Source organism: Triturus cristatus, chromosome 8 (assembly GCF_964204655.1).
Source record: "Triturus cristatus chromosome 8, aTriCri1.1, whole genome shotgun sequence".
Lineage (NCBI taxonomy): Eukaryota > Metazoa > Chordata > Amphibia > Caudata > Salamandridae > Triturus > Triturus cristatus.
The window spans coordinates 63,664,983-63,677,402 of NC_140591.1; the positions used below are offsets into that span (position 1 = coordinate 63,664,983).

At 44.8% G+C, this 12,420-nt stretch overlaps 1 protein-coding gene across 1 annotated transcript in view; it reads right to left on the bottom strand.

The window, feature by feature from the left end:
• LOC146801335 (sodium/potassium-transporting ATPase subunit alpha-1-like) overlaps positions 1-12,420 on the bottom strand; it is a 2,293,178-nt gene that overhangs the window by 508,004 nt on the left and 1,772,754 nt on the right. Inside the window, exon 15 of the mRNA XM_085623701.1 lies at positions 506-656. Within this exon, the coding sequence (XP_085479827.1) occupies positions 506-656 (151 nt within the window). The remainder of the gene's footprint in view (positions 1-505; positions 657-12,420) is intronic.

Below are 12,420 nucleotides of genomic sequence, written 5' to 3' on the forward strand. Positions count from 1 at the left end.
TATTAGAATATGAGGATTTCGCCATTTGGCTAACAAAAGGAAAACTTTCCTTCTATATTGGGCTAGAATATTGAAGCACCCCTGACTACTAAAGTCTTACCCCTTTCATTTTAGAATACATCTGAGCCTTCCGAGTTGTTCATTGGGCATCGACTCATCCTCATACTAGATAGGATTTAGAGATGCACTAAAAAAACACTTGAAATATACACCTAGGGTAGCTATCGATGTCCCACAAGATTAATATTATAGCGTTTAAAACTCATGCAGATTAGCTACCCAGTATGAAAAACTTACCAAAACCTGGAAATGATAGCTTTGACTAGTGTTATCAAGCCCCAGGGCAGGGAGTTTTCAAGTCTATACCAGAAGTCAAGTCTGCTTTGCTTTCACCTATGCACTATTGTCAAACAGTATCGGAGTATAGCCCTACTGAGAAAATGATTGGATATGTTTCTTTTATGCGGCTGCATAGAGAGGCCAGCAGACAGCTTCCACCATGTACCTGCCGCTGGCATCCCTCCACGATGATCAGCTTTTGTTGGGGAGAGGTCCTGGCGAACACAAGCTCAGTGTGGTTTCGCAGGATATCGTCAATGCTTTGCTGGCTCATATCCTTCAGGCTTGTACCATGCACCACACAGGCCTTTGCATCTCTGAAAAGAGACAAGGAGATATTCTGTATATCAATAAATGACCGGAAGAGTGACTCAGCTCTGAATTTGTTCAAGAGATCTATAGGTAAAAAGGATGTTCAAGGTATGGAAGGGCTGTTAGAAATATATCTAAAAGAAGAATTACCAGAGAGTTGTTTTTATGTATTGTAAGAAACCTTATTTTGGTCCATATAACAATTAGGCGTGGTTGATAAATTCTGCTCCACCGGCACTCCGTGTTACACTTGTGACACGGTGTTCTGGCCAAACTCCACCAACCGCCACTTGGCAGGGTTTTTTCTTATGCCTTGCTGACCAACAGTAAGTGGGCGAGCGAGAATTGGCATCCCATAGTGTGATTTTCAGGCACTAGGAGGGCACCTGGTGATATTTTCTCAACACGAATGTCTGCAACCATTCGTGGTGAGAAAGCTGCAGCTCGAGTAGAAAATCTAGTTGAGTAGCAGCAAAGAAGCAGCGCCCTTCTGGCATGCTGTGATGTGTGATGCTGTTTGTGCCGATTTTACAGCGCAGAACAATCTCCCAGCGCTAAAAATCAGCGCTAAATGCCTATTTGTGTCCATTCACGGCAGTCCATTAAATCCCACTGAGTTTTCATGTAACTTAGTGGAATTCTACTATGAAACTTAGCGAGTTCCGCCTACCCCTAATAATTGTATCACCCAAAGTCACTGTTCACACATATTTAGGCTACAGACATCAACTATAAAACAGAACTTTATTTTACAAATGCCCACAATTTTGTCAAATGATATGCTTATTTAAAATATTTTGATCAATTAGCAACTGTATGTGTAACATCTTTTCCTCTTAAGTATTTGTCTGAGCCACATCATATTTCATGCATACTTCATTTGTAAAGCGCAGCTACTAACCCTTGAGGGTCTCAAGGCGCTGGGGGGTGAGGGGCTACTGATCCATCTGGGTGTGGACGTTCAGTCGAAAAGCCAGGTCTTGAGGTCCTTCCTAAATTGGGTCAACGACCTGGATTGCCTGAGCTAGAGGGGCATGGTGTTCCAGGTCTTGGTGGCGAGGTAGGAGAAGGATTTTCCTCTGGTTCTGGTCTTGTAGATCTTTGGGACGAAGGCCAGAGCGAGTTGGGTGGAGCGGAGTTGTCTGGCTAGTGTGAGGAAAGTGAGGTGGTGGTTTAGATATTCTGGTCCTACGTCGCAGACACCCTTGTATGCGTGTGTGAGGAGCTTGAAGATGATTCTCTTGATGATTGGGAGCCAGTGGAGTTGTCGGAGGTGTTGTGTCATGTGGCTGCAGCGGGGGATGTCGAGGACCAGTCTGGCTGCAGCGTTTTGGACATTTTGTAGTTTCCTGAGCTATTTCTGGGTGACACTGGCGTAGAGTGCGTTGCCGTAGTCAAGTCTAGTGGTGATGAATGAGTGAGGGACCGTCTTTCTGGATTCTGTGGAGAGCCACATGAAAGTTTTTCAAAGCAAGCAGAGCATGTGGGAACAGGATGAGGATACTATGTTGATTTGGATGTTTACTGAGAGCGAGGAGTCCACTATGAAGCTGAGGTTGCGTATGTGGTCCGTAGGGGTGGGAGGGGTTCCTAGTGTGGTGGGCCACCAGGAGTCATCTCAGGCTGAGGCAACTGGTCCCAGGATGAGAACTTTGGTCTTGTCCGAGTTGAGCTTGAGGCAGCTGTCTTTTATCCAGTTAGTGACAGACTTCATTCCATTGTGAAAGTGTATTCTGGTGGCTGTGAGTTTGTTGGTGAGAGAGCTGATCAGCTGGGTGTTGTCGGCAAAGGAGACGATGTTGAGTCCGTGGCTTCTGATAATGGCTGTGAGGGGAGCTATGTAGATGTTGAAGAAGGTGGATCTCAGGGAGGAGCCCTGGGGTACTCCACACCTGATCTCTGTAGGCTCTGAGAGGAACAAGGGTAGTTTGACTCGTGGTGTTCTGCCAGTCAGGAAGAAGAGGATCCAGTCCAGTGCCTTGGCGATGTGGAGTCTTAGGATAAGGGTGCGGTGGGACATGATGTTAAAGGCGGCCGAGAGGTCCAGTAGGATGAGGTCTGTGGTTTCACCCTGGTCAAGGAGGGAGTGGACGTTGTTGTTAGCGGTGAGGAATGCAGTCTCAGTGATGTGGTTAATTTAACATGCATACATGTTAATGCTATTCCCATGTGTGTGTGTGTGTGTATATGTGTATATATCCATATAAACACATGACTAGGGATGTGTGATTGGAAATCGTGGAGTGTCACTCTGCGAAATTCCATGGAATTACAAAAAAACTCAGCGAGATTCCGTGGAGTTTGGCAAGTGGGTGGAATCAGCATGTCGCGCTGATTTTTTGTGCCAGGAGCTTGTTCCTCACTGTAAAATCAGTGCAAACACCACCATGCAGAGCGCCAGAGGGTGCTACTTCTTTGTTGCTGCTCGAATAGATTTTCTATTCGAGAGGCAGCTTTCTCACCTTGAGCGGCAGCTATTTCACTGCAAACTGTAGCGACTAACCGCGACAGACCGCATTGAGAACATTTTGTCAAGTGTTGGCGAGCCACACGCAAGAAAAATCTTTGCCACATAGAGGTTGGAGGAGAGTTGACAGAACTCCACATTACAAGCGTAACATGGAGTGGGCACCCCTACACATGAATGAATAAAGTCAATGCAAATACAAACTATACATTACTCATAGTCCGAGGTTAGCATTTAGATCCTCAGAGCAGCCTTTGAGGTCCTGCATTGTTTAATCAGAAGTAAAGCTCTAGCTTAGCTCAGCTTGCTTATCAGCTTGATCATGCCTAATGGATGTACTTGGCGGGGCAAGAACAGTGGGGTGATGGCCTCAGGGAGAACTTAGTGCATGTGTTACCAGACAGCAAGGGTTCAGGATGATTTTGTAGGGACAATAGAGGGTAGAAGGAAGAGTTACATACCAAGTGTATCCTCACAATTAGTAGGGAAGAATAATTCCACTTAATTAGAAAAAGATGCAATTGGCAGTTAGAAGCAGCTGTATAAACATTTTAACTGCAGCTGTGGTGAGTGGCAGCCTCGCAACCCTCCCTTTTTAAAGTCACCACAGTTCTCGTAAATTGAACCTCTTGTACCAGCAAATTGCGTTATGAATTTTTGGTGTGAATGGTATGTGTACATAAGGGAATAGGGTACCCCATTGTGCGGTCCTTTGAGTTTAGTGGGTCCAAGATCGCGGGTAACAAAATGTTACTTACCTGTTAATAAAATTCTCCAACACTGGTATTTTTAAAGATTCACATGCTTGAATTACTCCCTGTTGTCAGGCTGGGAATCCTTAGTCAATGTTGGCTTAGCAGTGTACATATACATTCAATTATCATGTTATTTTCAGTCTAACCACCTTATTATGTGGCCCAAACTGCAGCTTATGGGATGGAGAGACATAAGCATGACTCCCCTTAGAGGTTCCGTTTTTCAGGTGCTCCTCAAGAGTAAGTAATTTATGAACCCCCAGATAGGAGAGCAAGGTGAATCACATGTTCGTCTATGAGAGAGAGCAATATTAGACAATTATGATAGCATGAGCTCTGACCCTGCTAGACCTATTGGCAACCGATACAGTCTCCCACCACACACTCATCACAAAGCTACACAACACAGGCATCCAAGGAGCCGCTCTCAGATGGCTCATCTCAAAGGGTCAAAGGTCATTTTATTTCAGTTAACAAAAACCATAGTATTTTACATAAGTAAAACGTTAAGAAATGCACAGATTTTTATAGATCAATTTTCAACAATTTGATTTTGTGCAACGCTAAAATACATAAAAGATATTAATACTAGCGTCTTAAAACGATTATATACATCTAATCTTCTTAATCTTTTTGTCAGTTTATTAAAATACATTCTTGTACGTAATACGATGCCATATGTGAGTTGTCTTTAGGCTTGAAGGGCATTAAATAATACACTGCCAGTCTCGTGCCTTCCTATCTAGTAATACGTCTTACGGAATTTGAGGATTTTGAGTTAAATTGTCTCTATCCACGGCTATTGCATAGTATAATGAGCAAAATGACTCCCATAGAAACGTTCTAGAAATGCCGAGTTTACATAATGTTCGTCAGAGGCTTCGGTAACATTTCTGTAGTACTGTCCTTGTGTTATGTTCGTCAGCGCCTTTGCAACTCAGTGGCCGCTCCACTTTAAGATAAAATATTACCACATACCAAATTTCTGAAGATGTCGACATTACATTGAACCACTCTGTTTGGGTACATTTTCGGTGGTGCCAGCCTTATGTTATGTTCATCAGCCAATAGTCACTCCGCTTTGAGAGAACATTTTATAAAGGCTGCTATTATTTGTGGAGACTCTCCTTTCACACAGAATAGAAAGGCGTGCCAACATGATCTGATACCACACAAAGAAAAAATGATTGTCAATAAGATTATTTTTTCCGTTAATAAAAACGGACAGCTCAACAGGATGTGTGTCAGACTTTCTTCGTGTCATTGGCAGAGTCTGCACTCTGTATTCGGTGGTTTGGGTTGCCTTTTGGGGATGTATTCTATTGTTTGACATAGGCCAAATTGTAAATGACTTAGCTTACTTTTGCAGAACAATCTAAGTAATGTTGTAAGATATTTCTGAGGGTAAGTGTCAATCGCTGTCCAGGCATGCCTCTCTTTTCTAAAGTCCTCTTTGTCTTCGAGCCACGACAACCTTCTCAATTGTTTACTGATGACTTTCTTAAAGGGATCGTGTGGGAGTGCCCTATCCCATAACTCTTTGCTTTCAGATTTTTTAATGCGGTGTCGAAAGCTCGGGTCCAGTTGTTCGAATTTTGATGTGTGTTATTTTGGATTTCTTTTCATATGTAAATTTCAAATATTTCTTCACACTTGACAAGCAGTAGAAAATCTGGACACTTGAGGATCTGAGGGGAGTTAAGCAGAGCTCAACCTCTCCACATCATTAGACAGAGTTTGGGCCACATAATGCAGTGCAAAGATTACACGCAGCATATGGCTGTTGCAATGTTAACTGATTGTATATGAAAACTGCTGTCTAAACATTGACTACAGAGATTTCCCAGCCTTGTGTCGTTCAATCCATTATATTATGTTTTTTACTGTTATTTCTCTATGCCTTAGGTGTGTAGATACTTCCATTTCCAGGCCTTGCTTGTTTGGATGGCTCTCTGATGGTATGGCTTCTATTTCTGTAGGCCTATGGTATTGATTTGCTGATGCTTCCGGTATATTCTTTCAGTTTCTATACCATAGGCATGTGGATGATTGTATAACAGAATGTGCAGTCTGTCTTTTACTTCTATAAATTTACAGCCTTATATTTGTTCATCGTTTCAGCATAGTGTTCTCTTTCTAAACCTTGGTCCTGCTCATGATAGGGCATCTTCTACTTCCGAAGCTTGTAGGTTTCTGGATGCTTCTAGCATCATTACATTTTCAAGCCTTATGGATGTGGAAGTTACACTTATAGGGCTGCATGGACCAGTGCATGGATGCCTTCTATTTCCATGGATGTGCTCTGCTACTCTTTCGAATTACAAAGTGATAATAAGGCTTTCCTGTTTTCAGTTTCTATTTGTTATGAATTGCAGTAGGTATTTTTCAGTGATGCAGCCCCGCCCACCCCCCGAATTGCCAGTTCTTCCCCCTCCTTTCCTGCTCCTAAGTTCCTTCTCTGTACCTTTCCTTGAATTTGCTCTTTCAAGTAACTTTTCATTATTTCCTTCACTTGGCTGCCTCATTTCATAGCGTGCAATACTGCAGGGGGTCTGCAAGGTCGCCTGCACGGAATTTCAATAAAGCCCTGGGGAGGTAGTGGGCTCAGGGGCATCCCCCTGAGCAATGTATTATATTAAAGCCCGGGTAGATCGCGGTCCCCGGGGCTGTGGAAGGTTCACAATGCTCCCCGCACTGAATTGTATTAAAGCCACGGGGAGGTGGTGGTCCCCGGGACAGTGTGTAGTCCACTTGCCCCTACACTATATTTAATTAAAGCCCCAGGGAGGTGGCTTTCACTGGGGCAGTGGGACGGTCGGTGTCACCCCCACACTGAGGTGTAATAAGCCTGGGGAGGTGGCAGTCCCTGTGGCTAGTACAAGCTACTGGAGGGGTCTAGCACATACAGACATGATTCTCAGTATGATCAAGTATTGCCTCAAGAACATCTTGCTCTTCAATGGCACCATATTCAAACAAATCCTGGGGACTGCCATTGGAACATGCTTTGCCCCGAGTTTTGCAAATGTTTTCTTGGGAAAATGGGAAGAGGAAATCTTTAGAGACACAACAATCTTTCCAGAGGTGGAACAGGTCATATTGTGGTTGTGGTACATAGATGACCTGTTCATCATTTGGAAAGAAACAGAGGCGGAGGCCAATACTTTTATTGACAACCTAAACACTAATACGTGCAATATTCTTCTCACCCGTACTATCAGTGACACGACAGTAGACTTCTAAGATGTCAGGATTGAAATCATACATGACAAAATACAGACTAAACTGTTTTGCAAGGAAACAGCCGGTAAAAGTCTGCTGCATGCCCTTTGCAGTCACCTCGAAACCATTAAATGGAGTATTCCATACAGGGAACTATTGAGGGCAAGACGTAATTGCAACACTGATGAGGCTTTTATAGCAGAACAAAAGATCATGACTGGGAAGATTCAGAGAAGGTGGGCACCCACAATGGGTGCTTAACAAAGCAATCATGAAAGTCACTAAAATATAAAGAACGGGCATCCTATCAGCATCTAAGATTAGAGATGAGGAATACAGTGAAGAGAACACTAGAATTATCCTGACTTACAAGGATAGTTTGAAGGACATCCAACGTATTTTTAACAAAAGCTGGGATATACTGACGAGTGATCCCACCATTGGACATACGATACAAGACAGACCGAAGATAACTTACAGAAGAGGACACAGCATTAGGGATATGTTAGTCCACAATGATATCACAATGCCCATGACAGTTAAGGAACCCATCCTACAGGGTTTGTTTCCCATGAGGTCATCATAAAGCCTGTAGAAATAACTATATGCGGAAGGAGTACACCAGGGTGGGAGGACTGAATAACACAAAGTGCATATCCCAATTCCACACTTGCAGCGTGTCTTATGTTATCTATGTCCTGGACTGCCCCTGCAAACTGAGATATGTTGGCAGCACAACCCAGATGGGCAAAAAAGAGTACTGGAGCACATGATAGCTATTACTAACCAAGATCCGCACTACCCAGTAGCCCACCGTTTTCAGAGGAACCACATCTCAGACAGCTCTCAACTCACATAGTTTGCCATAGAGCAAAACCGAATACACCCAGGGGAGGAGACAGGACCCCTTAAACTCAGAAAAAAAGACTAGAAATATATAATAGATTTTCAAACAAAAAGTTCAGGATTGAACCTGGATGAGGAACTAGGAGTTCATTTACGTGAAAACTAGACCTGCACTATTCTCTTTTCTTTCCAATCCTGCATGTACATTGTAGCTTCTAGGGAAGTTTAGATTCTGTATTGATACATCAACTCGTTTCCCCTATGTTGTCAGTTTGTTTTTATTTTTACAGTTATTATTGCTTTTATCTCATCTCACAGATATATCTTATTTGTTTTTGTTACAGGAGGAAAGGAAGAGACCCACTCTGCCACAGCAGTGTTGCCTGCACAGGCTTCCTCTCCTTTTCTTCAGAGGGACTATGTGGTGGTACTTTCACAGATAAGATTTCTTTACACCTTTGCTTTCGAGAGCTTCTACAACTGTTGACTATGGAGCAATGATACTACCTGTTTCCTTTATGTGATTATTTTCAGCAGCTGTTGTGAGCACGGGCACTAGTCCCTTAACTAGTCTACATGAGTAGCCTGTGCTCTCAACCCTGAGATCTTGTCCAGTCCTAATCGACATTAGCAACCACTAATTCAGAGTATTCATCTCACGTTATTTGTGTGTGACAAACGTTACCTTTGCACTACCGGATATCTCAGAAGGGGATTGACATTGTACAATGCCACGTAGGTTTAAGAGGGGGAGGCTTCCATTGAGCATTATGCCATATTTACCTCATTATGCCCAGGGTTGAGCACTGGGCGCTTACTTGGCATGCTGTAACTATTATGATTAGGTATATTTATGAATATTGTCTCCGCATTCAGTGATAATGATTCGCTTTCTGGGGCTTACCAATATGTATGTACAGAGATTTGGGTATTTCATTATGGCCCATAGTATATTAAGGAATCGATTTGTGCTTTGGCAGTATGCAATAAGTTACAATATACAACATAGTATACATGTACCTTTCCGTTGAATTTATGTACTTTTCCGTCATGAATTTGGAGAAGGCATTGCTATTTCTTGATTTCTGGGATACAAGACACAATATGTTCATGTACTGAATATATATGTTTATATCTTACAAGATGGCCGACTTATATGATAACGAACACAGGAGAGCCATCCTATGTTTATTTTGTAACTCTTCTTTAGAGCACTTTCACTGTAGTGACTTTACGTGTGAACAAGGCTGCGGGACAGCAGAAACACGTTATGTGAAGCTCAGTAAACTTGATTACTTGAAACATTTCTTTGTGTCCTGAGAATGTGTGTTAGACCTGTCAGCCCTTTGGCAGTTCCCTCCTCCTTTTATGTTTTTTCCCTCGTCCTCCTCAATTTTTTTTCCTGTCCACTAACTACTTTTTGGTGTTAACGTAGAGGCCCTGGGTGCCCATTTTCACTAATTGAGAATGAGGCGCAAGGTGCTCCTCTAAAATGGAGGGTGGATGAGGTCTCCTCTACAAAATGGTGGCCTAAACTGTCACCTCAGAACCTGGGACATAGGCTGTCATGGGGGATTCCAGAACCTTCTGGGACACTCTGGCTAGTCAGGGCCCAGGCTATATATAGGGGTGAGGGGCGGCGGCCATTTTAGGTAGAAGGTGTGAGGTGAGGTAGTCAGGAGCCAGGCACCTGAGTGGGGAGGTAGGAGTGCTGAAGGAGGGGAACTGACCGTACTTAGGGCCTGCTTTTCCCCCCCCGGTTGACGCTGCCCCCTACCTTGTGACCTAACCCTGCCTCTAGCCTCTGACCCTGGGACCACACCAAACTGATGGGCTCTATGCCTGGTCAGGACCCCTGAAGGGAATAGGGGAAGAAAGTTATCATCACTGGCCAAATCATCTACATCCCTGCGGAGGTCCGAAATCCTGTCAAACCCAGAACTAGTAACTGTCCGCTGTTCGTTACTGATTAGGAATGTGACCAGCACCCAGATCCGGGAAGATTGCTGTCCAGATTGACTGCCTCTGAGCGTAGATCCCCCCATTAACTTTGGTCACCCCTGTGTGAGGCCCCCTCCCCTAAGGAACCACTCACCGCTGCGGCCCGAGGCCGTGGGAACGTCCCTCCTGTCGTGAGGAGCTTGTGAGGAGGACTGGGGCCCCTTCGGGGTAGCGGTAGCTCCTGAGGTGAGGCCAGTTGTGAGGAGGGAGAGCCACTGAAGTTCCTCGGAAGCTGCGTGAGGCCGGAGGCTCAGGAACTCAGAGCACGTGACGGGGGCGAACTTCGAAACGCCGCCCCCGCCGCCACGTAATTTGCCGATCTGGTCGTGTCCCCGCCGGTCGCGCTGTCATAGGCGACCGCGGGCGTGACCTCTCGAAGACTGAAGGAAGCGGAGCTCCGAACATCAACACCCCTTTCAGCTGTGCTGTGACTGGGTGCAGCGGCCCTCGGCCCGGACATCGCCGGGAGGCCAAAGAACGCTCGTGAGGACCTCCGGAAAGACTGGAGAGTAAGGTAACCCCCCCGGGGGAGGGCGGGAGACCTTAGTGAGGTCCGGAGCACGCCCCTCCCCTGGGGGGGGGGGGAAACAAGAGTCAGTACGCCCTGCGATAGACTGCGGGCAGGCACCGGAGTAGGGAAGGGTTGTGAAGAAAGGGGCGAACTGGCCAACTCTGTTTTAGTCTGCAAAATCCCCTGAGTGGAATACGAAGCCCTCAACCAGGCTCTGAAATTAAGTCACCTTAAGTCCGTAAATGCAGCATTGAAACCCCTGACCTTTGGATCGGATAAAAGGCCTTGTAACTCTCGAATATTGGCAGAGCCACCTCAACGCTAAGTGCGGCCTTGTAATGGATGACAACATTTGCAGGGCAATGCCCATGTTATATACAGCATAATATTTATTGATCCTATTTAAAGCAGTGCCCATGCTAAGTGCGGCCTTGTAATGGTTGACTATATTTGCAGTGCAATGTCCATGTTATGTACAGCATAATATTTATTGATCCTATTTAAAGCAGTGCCCATGCTAAGTGCGGCCTTGTAATGGTTGACTATATTTGCAGTGCAATTTCCATGCTATGTACAGCATAATATTTATTGACCCTTTTCAAAGTAATGTCAGTGCCATGTGAGGCTGTGTAGTTCTTTACTTAATTTAAAAATGCAAAGTCATTGTTATGTGCGGCACTAAATCGATTGACTCTATTCAAGGTGCTAAGCAATTGCTGTGGGTGGTGAAATGATTAATGACTTCATTTACGACGTTAGTGAACTTGCTATACTGACAAACTAGTACTGGTGAAACATTTTGACCCTACGGGGTTATAAGCCAAATTGATTAATTTGTTCTGAAAGAAAAAGAAGAAGAAACAAGAAATAAGGAAAGATAAAGCTTTTCCACCTTTTCCAGCTTCTTGGTGTAGCGCCATTTTTGGTGGTGGTGCGCTGGAGTGTGAGACGAGTGTGATGCAAACACAACATGTTAACGAGTATAGGCCTTCCCACTTGAGCCAGGCTACCCCCGGATCTTAGGTCCAACAAGTTGGTGTTCAGCGGTGGGATCCTGAATCTGTGCTTGCATCCACTCGTTAGCAGTTTGGCGCGCGCCACAACCTACACCTGATTGTTTTTACTGGAGTTTTCTCCAGGTTGCCTCCCTAATTGGAATTTTGTTTTCAAAATTGTCCTGTCCTGTGGTGTACTTCCTCTTTTTTTTTTTTTTTTTTTTTTACTTTCAAAAACCTTTATTCAGCATGAACACGGAATACACAGCCCCACGCCTACAACCATCTTGTGGCCGGCGGCTTGATACGAGAATGAAAGTGAAAGTTGAACACAGCTGCCTGCCTACAACCCTCCAGGGGCCGGCTGCGGCACAAGAAAGAATGATAATCAGCATGTCAGTATGAACGACCACAACCCATCAAACACTGAATACTTTGCATTTAATGATCTTTCCATAGTAATATGCACCAGTTGTATCGAGGCGACCTTTAGTCGCGTGTGGTGGCCGTATCACCTCACATCCCAGTGTATTGCCTGGCAGAAGGATAGAAGGAGATCCACCCATGGCGAAGCACCAGCAAGAGGAAGGGAGGACACCAATCCCAACCCACAACGACCCACCCCCGTTTCCGTCCCTTTAGTAGGAGTAGTGTCTTGGAAGGCTAAGGGTTAAGCGAGCAGAAAAGTTCGTTATGTCTGTGGGTGCGATAACAGATATGTCTGTAGAGGACCCCAGATGTCAGTCGGCCTAGATGTGGAAGGCAGAAGTTCTGCATATCGGAGTAAAGTATCCTGACAGTGTACCATGTCTCTGATCCAATCCTTAAATTTGGGAGCTCTGCCCCAACCCCATCTACAGGCTATCAGCCGTTTCACCATGAGAAGGGCGACTGTGGCAAATCTGCGGACCGGCTTTTTTATAGTTTTTGTGTAGCCCAGGAGTGCCTGCGTCAGAGAGGGTGCCAATGGGA